The sequence below is a fragment of the Pseudopipra pipra genome, chromosome 5 (assembly GCF_036250125.1).
Source record: "Pseudopipra pipra isolate bDixPip1 chromosome 5, bDixPip1.hap1, whole genome shotgun sequence".
Lineage (NCBI taxonomy): Eukaryota > Metazoa > Chordata > Aves > Passeriformes > Pipridae > Pseudopipra > Pseudopipra pipra.
In genome coordinates, this window is record NC_087553.1 from 68968702 (window position 1) to 68980724 (window position 12023).

The 12023-nt window shown below is 44.4% G+C and overlaps 1 protein-coding gene across 7 annotated transcripts in view; it reads left to right on the forward strand.

Moving 5' to 3' along the window:
• The first annotated feature begins 2756 nt into the window (after positions 1-2756).
• The window catches only part of BEND7 (BEN domain containing 7), a 46953-nt gene continuing 37686 nt past the window's right edge, over positions 2757-12023 (forward strand). For 2 of the 7 annotated variants that reach the window (XM_064656477.1, XM_064656475.1), the window contains exons 1-3: positions 2903-3252; positions 7074-7157; positions 7863-7919. In XM_064656477.1, the coding sequence (XP_064512547.1) occupies positions 3192-3252; positions 7074-7157; positions 7863-7919 (202 nt within the window). In that variant the 5' untranslated portion in view covers positions 2903-3191. Of the gene's footprint in view, positions 3253-7073; positions 7158-7862; positions 7920-12023 lie in introns of all 7 variants that reach the window. The other 5 variants (XM_064656476.1, XM_064656480.1, XM_064656481.1 and 2 more) reach the window with 4 other exon arrangements.

Below are 12023 nucleotides of genomic sequence, written 5' to 3' on the forward strand. Positions count from 1 at the left end.
TGAAAGTAATTTGCAGCATAATAAATTGGTAACTAGGAAATAGTCAGGGATGAGCTGACTTGGGATATGTTGCAAGATAAAGCCCTTATTTAGTTGGCTAATTTCATGGCATTTTGAAAAACACATTACTCAATTAATGGTTTGAGGAAATACTTTGCAACTGTTCATGAATATATACAAAACACTCTGAATTTTTCATATTTTCACCACAAAAAAAAAAAAAGGAACTATGGGTTAATATGCAATAATAACAATCTGATACCGAGACATGAACTGAAACAAAAGATGAAATTAAAAGCTGGCTGCCCCCACCCAGCCAATGCACTTTATCCTGAGTCACTTGGCTGCCACAGCGATGCAGCCGGCGACTATCTCGGGACACAAGGCAGCCATTCTAACGGGATAAAGAGGACTTTCATCTCAGGATTCCTCCAGCCTGAATAATGCAATGGTGGCCTGTGACAAACGAGCAGATGAGCCTAGCCCAGTTGTAGGATGCCCACCCCAAAATGCCCCACAACAGGCTCACAACTCCCTGTACACGGGAACCTTCGAGTTTGTGTAGGTTTGTTCCTAAGTCTCAGCTAAGAAACACCAGCAGCACAGGACAGAAAGCTTGGTTTCCAGCTACCGGATCCTCCTACGTGTTGTGTGGATAACTAGAAGACTTTGACCTGAAGTCACCTTGTCCTAGTTTCTAATTCACTTTTATGCAGATGAGATGGCAGATCGGGGCCAAGGTATCCATACTGGCTCATAATTTCAGAAATGAAAGCTGCAAGATTTACTCATCTGAGTGGCCACAATTAGGTTTGCTTGCAGGATCGGGCCTTATTTTGCATGTAGGAAAGGATGGACCTCTCTAATTCAAAAAAGCAAAATGAGAAATACGGATGAAAAAGGGGATGTGCTAACTCCTGTAAAACATTACTGGAAACTGCAGCGTCCAGACTGAACTGTCACTTCAAACCATGAGTGTCCCTTTAAGCCAAAAAATCCAGCACAGAGAAGGAAGAACTAAAGGGAGTAAGAGAGGAGCTGATAAAACACTGCCATCACTATCTCATAAATTATACCCCAAAATGTTTCACAAAATTGAGTAACAGAGGAAAACAGAAAAGACCTTTTTATTTTTGCAGTACATTCCTTTGGCAAATGCAGGATAAAGCCCATCATGTGAGCTGAACTGTAAATGAAGGCCTTATGCTTTATAAAAATTCTTCTATTGTCCCAGGAAGGATGAGAATCAAACACAACAGTTTCAGCAATGCTCTAAGTCTTGTAAATAAAGTTAGCAGACAGGAATCAGCAGACTGCTTAGGGTGAGGGGGGAAAAAAAAGAAAGAAAGAGAAAATACTCTTTTTGTACACAAAATTTAGGCACACTGCTACTGCATTTCAGACCTGACTTCACTGTGCTATACCAGAGATTAATTGGACCCACACAATTCAGGAAACAGCATATGACATCCATCTACCTCTGCTGCTTCAGCATCCTCCCAAAAATATATAATGCAGGATTTTAAATAGTACGTTAGCCCAGTTTCCTTTCAAAAAGTCTTACAGAGAAGTTTAGGAAAATTCCAAAAGTAGCATATTGATTGCCTCTGGGATTTTCCACTTAGCAATTTAATAGAAAATTACACCCTTACCCAATCTGTGAGGTTTCCATAACCTCCCTCATGAATTTAATTTTCCAGCATGTAATAAATTTTACCATTAGGCATATTTGCTGATATTGCTTCACCATTAAGGATATTTCCCGATTTTGCTTTTCAGAACCACGTATACTGTCTGTGTGGTGTTTGGACAGCACTTTGCACTGAAGAATTCAGGTCTGACTATGTCTACACGCACAATTAGGATACAAATCAATATTGTTGGTATTCAATTTGCTTTCCTCTTGCTAATTTTATGTCATTTATTCCAAGCGACAGGGTCAGTCAGTATTACAGGCGCCAACGGGATTCTCCTAGGTACTCTGAGGAGACCAAGGGAAGATCTGCATTTGCATCTGTTCGAGTAGGCGTGTGCAAGTATCACATACTCTCCTCCTTGTCACAACACAGCCTGACTACATGTAAAAACACAAGATGACGATCGGAGCTGTGTTTGCAGTTATCAGTAGTCATAACTGTAAACGCCTGGGTCCCTCCTCTACAGGCAACAGGCAAAAAAGCACTCCCGGCTGTAAATAAACGCTCCACCCGCAGTGAAATTTAGCACAGTGAGCGAACTGGAAGTGTGGCTGAAGGCGTCAAGTGGTGAATAAATCAAAGCACTAATTTCAGCTGTGTTTGGGCCAGCCGTATGGCTGCGGTGACCTCGCGGTGACCGGCGGGAGGGCTGCCAGACGCCCTAAATCTCACTCCTCTGGAGAGGCAGAGACTCTTCCTCTTGCTAAGGCGATCCCGGTTTGGCTAAGGGACCGTCTTCCTCTCGCTGAGGCGATCCCGGTTTGGCTGAGGTCGGCGTCCCTCAGCCCAGCCGGGGGCTCATCGCTCTCCTCCAGGCCTCGCTCCGTGACACCAGCGGGCACATCCTTGTGGTGATTCCCGTGAAACACGGCAACAAACAGCTGTTGCTATCAGTCCCTGCGGTTTGCCCACTTTCCCGCACGCCAAGTTCAACCCCATCCCCGCCGGACCCGGTCCGGTCCCGCCAAACCCCTCAGAGTTGCCCCCGCTCAGCCCCTCAGGGCGCCCGCGGGAAGCGCCGAGGGGGAAGCGCCGGTGCCCGAGTGCGAGAGGGCGGCGGGAGGGGGACACAAAATGGCGCTGCCCCTCAGCCCCTCGCCCTCAGCCCGCGGCGGGGCCGTGTGGCGGCGGGCCGGCCCCGGGGTGGCGGCGGCGGCTCCCGGCCGGCGGAACCGCCGCCTTCCTTCCCCCAGCAGGTGGCACCGGGGTCCCGGCGCCGGCGGCGAAGCCATTGCGGGCCGCCCTTCGCCGCCGGGCCGCGGCCGCGCAGCCGGCGGGGGGGAAGGCGGCGGCATCGCCCCCGCGGGGCTCCCCCCGCCGCACCCCGCTTTCCCTCAAAGTTCGGGGCGGGAGCGGGGGGGAGAGCGGAGCCAACTTGTCCCGGATCCCTTTATTCGCCGCCGGAGCCGCCGTGTCTCCCAACCCCCGCGTGTGTTGCTGATCGGAGGGACGGAGCTCGGTCCTGTGTCCGCCCCGCTCCTTCCTGCCCGCACCATGGAGTTCGCCCAGAGGAAGAGGAGCAGGAAATCCCAAAGCTTTAAACTGGTCAACGAAGGTGAGGCGGGGGCGGCGGGGCTTTGTTCGCTGGCCGGGGGCAGCCCCGACTTTTGCCCCGGGGGGAGCGGGGCGTTATGAAACGCCGGCGCCCCCGGGCCGCCGCTCCCCCGGCTCTGTTATTGAACTCCGCAATCCTCCCCTGGAACTCCCCGAAACCATTGCACGCCTTTTATGTATTTCATTTCTTTCACCCCCTTCCCTCTTTTTTTTTAATTTTTTTTTCATTATTTTTTTGCATGTGTGTTATGTGTTGTTTCCACCCCCCCTTACCCTTCCCCCCCCCCCCGCCTCCCCCAGAAAGGTGGACGTGTTTGGTTTTCTTCCAGGCAGATCTTGCACAAAATAAAGTTAGATCGTGTTTCGTGGTAAATCCTGCTTGGGCGGGGGTGGGGGGGAAGAAAAGGTAAAATCGGGAAGCGAGCAAAAAAAATAATGACACTTGAGCGGCGACGGACCTTCTTAGTATTCAACTCTTGTGGATTTATTGTGTTTGGGGTGGTTTTTTTCGTCCCCTCGGCTGTGTACGTACGTGTATTTCAAAGAAAAGCTGAATCGAGGTTGCTTTATTAAAAATCCACGCAGGTAATTAATTGTACGTGGGCAGGGGAGAGCCGGCGGCGTGTAACTTGTTCGCTCGGGGTGTGTTTGCTTTTGGAAAAGAGGATATTTTAAGAGGGATCGCGAGGGGGAAATATTTGAATTCATGTCGGGGAAGAAGCACAGCTCTGTGTTTCAGTCTTGTTGTTGTTTTCTTTAATTAAAGGGGAAAAAAGATGCAGCCTCTGGTAGGCATTTTAACAGGTGGACTTGCCACCCCTAGGAATTTATTGTGGTTGGGGATTTGTCCCTTTTTCGGCCGAAAAAGGGAGATGTTTTTGCCCTGATGGATTTGATCCTAGATCGTTTTTCCTTTTGTGTTTTCAAGTATTGGACGGGAATATCTTCATGAAGCACCGTGTGTGTCCTGCATGCCAAGTTCAAGGCAGGTGACTGCTTGGGTGTAATGTCACACTGGTGAAAGGGGGGACACACATACGAGAGTGTCAGGACTTGCTGCCTAAAGAATGATGTCTTTGCAGGTGCTTGGCAAAATTATGTTAGATGGGAAGAAATTCAAAGATGAAAATAAACTCAGTAGGAATAGTAAATAATGACTGCTATATGGTGGTAGGGGGGTCTGGAGCATCACACATGCTCCCTGTTAGAAACTAGAGGGTCAGTGACCTGTCAGATGTGTCTGAAACTCTATATGCTTTAGCAAACCTATCAAGGGTTTGATTTTTGCAGAGAACAGGTTTGGTTTTTGGGTTTTTGATAGTGAACGTGCTCCTGACTGGGAGGCAGAGTTAGTGCAGGACGGTCTGGAGCCTCAGGGTTGGTGAAAGTGAAACGTGGAAAAACAAAACTGAAATAAAGACCTGGTTTTATTTCTGTCCTAATGGACCTGTAGAAAGAATACATGCACTATCAGAAACAGGTGATTATTTTGCCAGTCTCAGTTGCACTACTTACAGGTTTAGATATGCTTCAGTGCATGAGACAATCTATTTAACATTGTTTTAATAGGTAAATTCAGCTATGATGATACACTATTAGTAATTCTTATTTTATCTGGTGTCTCTTTTTGGATGTAGAATGTCAAATAGAAAGCTACACTAAAAGCACATCCTAGAGAGAAAATTATGTCTTTGTACTTTGAGAATGGAGGAGATAAAAATCACATTTTGCATGTGAGTCTGCACTCGCATACTCTTTTTCTATCACAGTTGATTAGAAAGATAATTATGTATAAATAGTTGTCTCTTGTAATTGGCCTTTGCCTCTTGCAGGAGTCATTCCGTAATGTCACAGTTTAGTGTTTACTGTTGTGAAATTGATATGGATTTTGCAGCGCCTGGACTGTGACATCCAAGGCAGAAGGAGGAAACCAAAGAGAAAAGGGTATGGTGTGTCAATTCATTGGTAGCACACCATCTACCACACTGCTAATGGTGTGTGCCTGTACAATGCTTACTCTGTCCCAAAAATAACTTCAGAGCACCTTATCGAGATGATCAATAGTGACCAGATCAAGAAGAAATCCATTCCTGTGCTAAAACGCAGCCACCTCTGGGCTGACATGTGGTGACTTTAAGGCATCAGCTGCAGACCAGAAGAGTGTTGTGACCAGCTGGATGTATGGAGGGAAGTGCTAGAGAAGAAACCATGTGTAATCTACATATCTTAGGACCATGAGTCTGTAAGTCATTTAAGTCCTAGTTTCCACGTACTTACTCCCAGCAGATCTTGGAAACCCTTGAGAGGATGAAGGTGCAGAGTTGGTGGGTTGACCCTGACTGGCCATCAGGTGCCCCCCAAGCCACTCCCATCACTCCCCTTGCTCAGCAGGACAGCTACTGACCGTGGAAGGCAGCACAAATCCCGTTGTTTTAGCCTTGTGAAAGGAGTCTGTACTTCCTTGATGTCATATCTCAAACTTCACCTTTACCCGTTCCACTCACTGGGTGTGCTTGGGAGGCAGAGGAGCCCTTTGTGCAGCACCTCATCGCTGGCCTCTCCAACTCCCTGCTGTGGTTTTTTTCCCCTCGTTTTCTTTCCAGGCCTTCTCTTTCTGTTGCGCCACTGTGTTAGGATTGATTTTAGTTTACTTACTGGGTTGTTCCTCCTCTTGTGCCCTCGAGACAGTCGCGCTATACAAATAAACAGCACATAACAAAAAAAGTTTGACTTCCAGGAGACCTTTCCAATCCTGTAGCTGTTTGGTCAGAAGTGCAGGTGTGCTGCTTGTGGGAGGACAAGCTGCTTATGCTGCCCTCTGTTTCTGTTGTGCCTTTTAAGTGAATCCCCCAAAGTGCTTTCCCATGAGTTAATCTCTGCCTTGCTTTTTGTGAGGCAAGTAAACATAAAAACCAGTTTACGGAGGGAGTAGCTGAGAGCGTTGGGAACTGGGAGGGCGTTGAAGGAGTGAGGTGGGGAGGTGGCTGTTTCAAGACACTGAATATATTGTTCAGTCTTGAGCGATTTGCCGAAGGACAAAGTGTGTGCCAATAGCAGAGTCAGAAATAGCATCCAGGAGAACTGCTTTAGACTCCTTTTTTTTTTTCCTTGGACTTACTATTCCCTCTGTGCACACATGTAAACAAAGCTCTCGTTCTGCTGAACACCTGCCTGGGGTTACAACAGAGACCTTCACAGCAAAATACTCTTTTATTTGAAATAGAAATTCAGTGGTGAATTTTATTTTTTTAATATCCTGTAACATCTCATATACAGAGATGCCAATGTTTATTCTTAGAGTCATCACAGACATGGATTTCTAGGGGTGAATATCCTAAGGTGTCCCTGACCCTCCTTTCTTCAGAATTTGAAGGCTAGTGACACCAGTATGAGTCAGGATAGCTGAACAATACAGCCCTGATGTACTTTGCTGATTTCCTTACTGAGGTGAAGTTTGAAAGTTTCCCTTGGTCTCTGGGAAGGTAAAGTTTTCATTATAAATCTGCTTTCCATCTGTAAAACAAGAAGCCAGATAATTGGCATCTGGTGGGATAATTTGCTGTGAAAATGAACACAGTAATTTAGGGCAGGCATAGCTATTCCCTAAAATCTGTGAAATATTTGAGCTGAGTCTCTCCAGTGTGAGCAAAGGTTTTTTTAGGAGGTGCTGATACAGAGCACATTTTCTGTGGTTAATTTGATGTACATGAAATAAACTGCAGATATATTGATAAATTATGTAGTAAAACTGTAGCAATGTGTTCAGTGTTCATTTTTTCCAGATCACTTGAGTTCTAATTTTTTTTATCGTTTTCATTCCAGATTACCATCATGAGATATATAAGATCTCTGACTACAGCAATGATGTTAATGGGGAGACCAAAGAAACACAACCAGTTTTTTTAGGTATGTGCTTGTGTTGATTAATTTCCGAGCAACATAGCGTGGCCATTTGCAATTAGGGAGGAAAAAAATCTCTGTGCAAGCACAGGAAGCGCCTGCCATTGTTTAATATGACGTTCTTTTCAAGACCCTTTTATTCTACGAATTGCCAATATATCCTTTATTAACACTGCTAAAAGTTGTAATTTCAGACATAAATGTTTATTAGTGTCTACACACAGTGCTAATTATCACTCACTCGGAGAGCCAGATGCTGACTCTGCAGTTTTGCAGCTCTGTGCTCACCCCATTTACATTGCATATTCCCTGGCATGCTTCACTGGCAATAGTTTGTGTAATTGGGGTATTACATCTTTGACATCTGGATAACAGAAATTCAATTTCCAGGAAGCTGCTATTTGTTTGGTTTTGCTTCTGCCTTGGGTGGGATAGAGGATTAATGTGCTGTCTTAATGTAATGTCCTTTCACCTCTGGAGCTTGCCTGCTAATCCTGCCATGGCAAAATTAAATTAAATCAACAGTTACAAATGTGTAAAGAAAATAGAGAAGTAACATAGAGTCTGCAGCATGATACATACTACAGCATGATAGGACTGCTAGGACTGGTTATCAGTGAACCTTTACCTTTCCTATGTGCTTTTTGTCCCGTATAACTCCTCACCTGCGGAGTGCTTCTTCCTTTCCTGTTTCCCTCCTGTCACATCCAGGACCTCTCCTGAGTAAAGCACCTGTTGGCAAAAGTTTGGCAGGCCAAATTCGTAGAGGTAAGGGTCAGACTTTTGAACTACCGTGACTCTAGCTGTGTAAAGTAAGCTCTTGGACACCTTGTTTGGGCTTAGGAGAAAGCACGTGCTTTTGCAGCAAGAAATCTGGAGATGTCTGCCTCTCCTTAACAGCACCAGGAGCCTAAATATTGTTGTGGGGTGATTTTAGATTTCTATAGTCTGTGCATGTTGCCCCCTGCAGCCGGCAAGAAGCATTGGAAAGTGGGAGTCAGCACCTGAAGTCAGTCTGAGTGCAAAATGCCCTTGTCTCCTAAATTCATAGTGTCACATCCTCTTCTAGAGGTCAGCAGCAAATTGGAGATAACAGGAGGATGTTTTGGGCAGTGTGGAATCTTCTGATGATTGGAACATTTACATGGGGGTTGGAGCTGTGTTAAATTCCCTTCTTAGCTTCTCACCATTAGGATATTGAGCAAATATTTCTTCCCGACACCCATTTCCAGGGAGAAGCAAAAGTGTTTGCTGTGCTTTGTGTTTGGATTTCGTGTTCTATAAGCACTTTCAGTGAAGTCTGATAAACCTGATGGAGTGAGCTCCGCCAGAGGTTTACTTCAGATACTTTCTCTTCCAACCCTAAGTCATGATAAAGATTTGGCAAGAATTAGGCTTCAGTCTGCTTAAGCCAGGGTACTCTAAGAATGTGCAGGAGTCTATTCTTTGACATCTGTGCTGTGAGTCAGACCAAGTGATTTTGAGTTTGGTTTGGTTGTATTGTCCTTATATTTGTTTTGGGTTTGTTATTTTTTATTATGCTCAGCTTTTCATTGTGACCGATGGTGCTCTGGCATTTAAGTGCCTCAAGTTCACCTATTTCAAGAGTCAGTCAGAATTTAACCTTTAAGAATGTGAGTTCTATCGAGGATCTTCCTTATCAGGTATTGAAGCACAGAGTTGCAGTCCTGGGAGCCAGCCCTCAGTTGCTATGGAAAGGAAAAGATGGTATTTCCCAAGTGTCCAACCTTTAGATTTCCTCAAAATATGCTGGGTTTGACACTGTTGAATGACATGTGACCGTGCAAGATTTGCAGGCTGGTGTTAGGGACTGAATTTAGCAGAAAGCACTTGAAATCTGGACTCCTACTTTTTGACAGGGATCTGGTATACGTGGCATTTGGCATTCCAGATTTCCTTTTAGAAAATTCTCATTGCAAGGGGTAATATTTCTTTGTTGTGCTTCAGGGGTGATGGGATCACAACCCTTTCCCCAGCTCTGTGTCCTGTCTGCTAATAAGGTGCTTCAGGGTGCTTCACTTGATCTCACTTTTTCATGCCAAAATTTACCCGAGGAGGATGTTTTTTTGTGACTTGTTGGTTTAGAGTCGAGTTTGTTCTCTAATTTAAGTGATCCATGGGATCAGCTGTTGAAACCTCAATGTGATGCAGCCTTTAGCATGGAATGGATGCTAAGATCCAGCACTGAAGCTATTACCTTTGAAGAGGTGAAATGTTAGTGGCAGTATATAAATGAGTGAACATTTATCAGGAATGGGATGTGCAAAATGTTTTGGCTGCACAGCTGAGCACAAAGAACTCAAACTGAAGAGATGTGCTGTTGAGAAGAGCTAGGGTAAATAAGTAAATCAGAAGAATCCAGCCTGTTTAGCGTACAGATAAATTAAGGATCAAATGTCAGGAAAGACCTGTTAAACCTAGATAGTCTTTTTTGCATCAGCACAGGTGGGCAAAATATGGCTTTGTGTGAGTGTGGGGTGAAAACTGGAAGAAGCTTCACTGTAGTTAAAGGAACATGGTAGTGGACATGAGTTCTGATGGTTGTGATGGTGTAAATTCCAATTGTTTTTTTGAATGGAGCTTGTGAAGTTGTCTCATGTGGTGGAGTGTTGAAGTGGGAGATGTGGTGGCTTGTCCTGTCTTCTGATCCTTTGTTCTGATAAGATGATGAACAAGAAGTCACATCTTTCTAGATGAAGGACATGCTTAAACACAGTCTTTAAAAATTTTTGGGGGAATGTAGAATATCCCCACTGCATTTCGCAGATGAGCACTGGAATATCTTTTGTTTTGAAGGGAAGGGCTTAGTTATCTGATACCAGAAGAGGCTGCTCAGTCTGAGAAGGAAGAGGCATCCCAGAGTGAAGTGCTTAAACCTCAAACATGGATGAGATTTAAGACAGACCTGACTTGAGATTTTACTAGTTATCAACATAAACTTCCTGTCATAGGGCTGCAGGCCCAGACTTGGAATTACAAACCCATGAGGGGACTGTGTTATGGACAGTACTGGTTAAGCTTAGCTTGTCCATTGAAAAAGAAAAAATCTTTTGCATACACCATACTGCTTTTTTTCAGTTTTAATATTTTATTGCCATCACAAAAAGGTAGAAATACAGTGTACCTCCTTTTTACAATGCTTTCAACTTGAAATTCAGGCTCTATGTTTGAAAGGTTAATGTAGAAAACTAATTATATTATCCTGGTAATCAAATGTGTGATGAGACATTTGTCTGTGTAATTAACAGTGAAGAACTTTTATAGTTTCATAAAATCGAATGCTACGCACAGTGTGCTTGGAGCATTTGTTTTGAAGAGATGTCCAAAACAGAGATGTTTATGACTGATATAAAGTGGAACTGAAATGTACTGTAATGCAGGTGTCTCTGCATTTTACAGCATTTCGCATTGTTGAAGTGGAAGGCAGCAGATTAATAACTTCACTGTGTCATGGTAAAAATAAATAATGTGTTCTTGGAGCAGGGGAGCGATGCATAAGTTACTCACTAATTTCAAGAATTTATTCTGTCCCAGAAATTATATCCTTTGCAATTTATTCACAGAGAAAAAGTTGACTTAACAAGTAACTTCACACACCTGTGTTACTCTTAATAGGATTATATCCCAAGTCTGGTTGTAGCAGTAGTGGCTTCTGTAATTAAGACTGCATAAAGTTTATTTTATTGTATCTGTGGTCTCTAATGATCTAACTTTGTAAAGCATTCCTCCTTGGGGATGAAGCATGATCTTGACCTGGGATATTTCCAAGAACTGGGGGAAGTTGTTGCATATCTATTATTACTTTTTTAATTATATGACCCCATTAATATATACTTTTGTTGAACAGTTGCTCACCTGTCCTTTCCCAAGTGATTTAGCTGTTGCAGTGTGGCATCAAAGTGTGTAACTTGGGCTTCTGTAGCTGCTCCTGTTAGGTGTTTCTGAAGCTTTTTCACCAGGCTCTTCCGAAGAGTTGTTTTGTGGTGGTAGTGATGGCTGTGCCATCTAGTCTGACCCAGCTTCCAGAGAAATAACCCCCCCCAAATCCTGAATGATCTCAGGGTCTGATCCTGGGCTTGATTCTGCAAATTGCTTTGCTTACATTAGTGTTTGTGGTGCTTATTAATTTTGTGTGTCTCATGATAGGCAGGGTTATCAACCCTGGTACTTCCGTGCTGGCTTTGGGAGTAGGGGGTCTAATTTGAGGGTGATCCAGCTTTCCTGTAAATACAATGTCAGTGCTTTGTGTGGTGACATGAAGATAGGCAAGTGCTTTTAAATGATGCTTTAGAGCACTACTAAGATGTCTCAGCTGAGACAGCTTAAATGTCCCTACGTGTTAGCTTGGGGTAGTCAAAGTCCCCAGCTCATAACTTGTGTTGCCTGTGTGACCCTCTGACATGGTGCGTGACCACTGCCCTCCCCCATGACTTGGGGTTTAGATTTTGCATTTGCTGAGAGTGTTGTTGCCCATATTCTTTCTTCAGTGTAGGTTCTTATATGCCAGCACAGACCAGGTATCCCTTTTTTGGGAATTTGTGCTTACCCCATGAGTTCAGCTACGCAGATGCCCGATTCCAGTTATGCACAGGGCAGTTACAGCGAGTTTCCACGTGATTTAGGAAACCTTTGATCCGATAAGGAACCACACACATGGCTCCTCTATTTCCCCCGTGCTGACCTTCACAACTTTCTGTTTCAGGATCATTTCTGGTATGGGATGACAGTGACAAAAACATCTTGATTTTTGAAAATTATTATTTGATGTGGGTATAGTTTGTGCTGAGAAGGGATGCTGGGCTCCCTTCTGGGATAACTGTCTCTGAAGGAAACACGTGAATACCCTGTAGC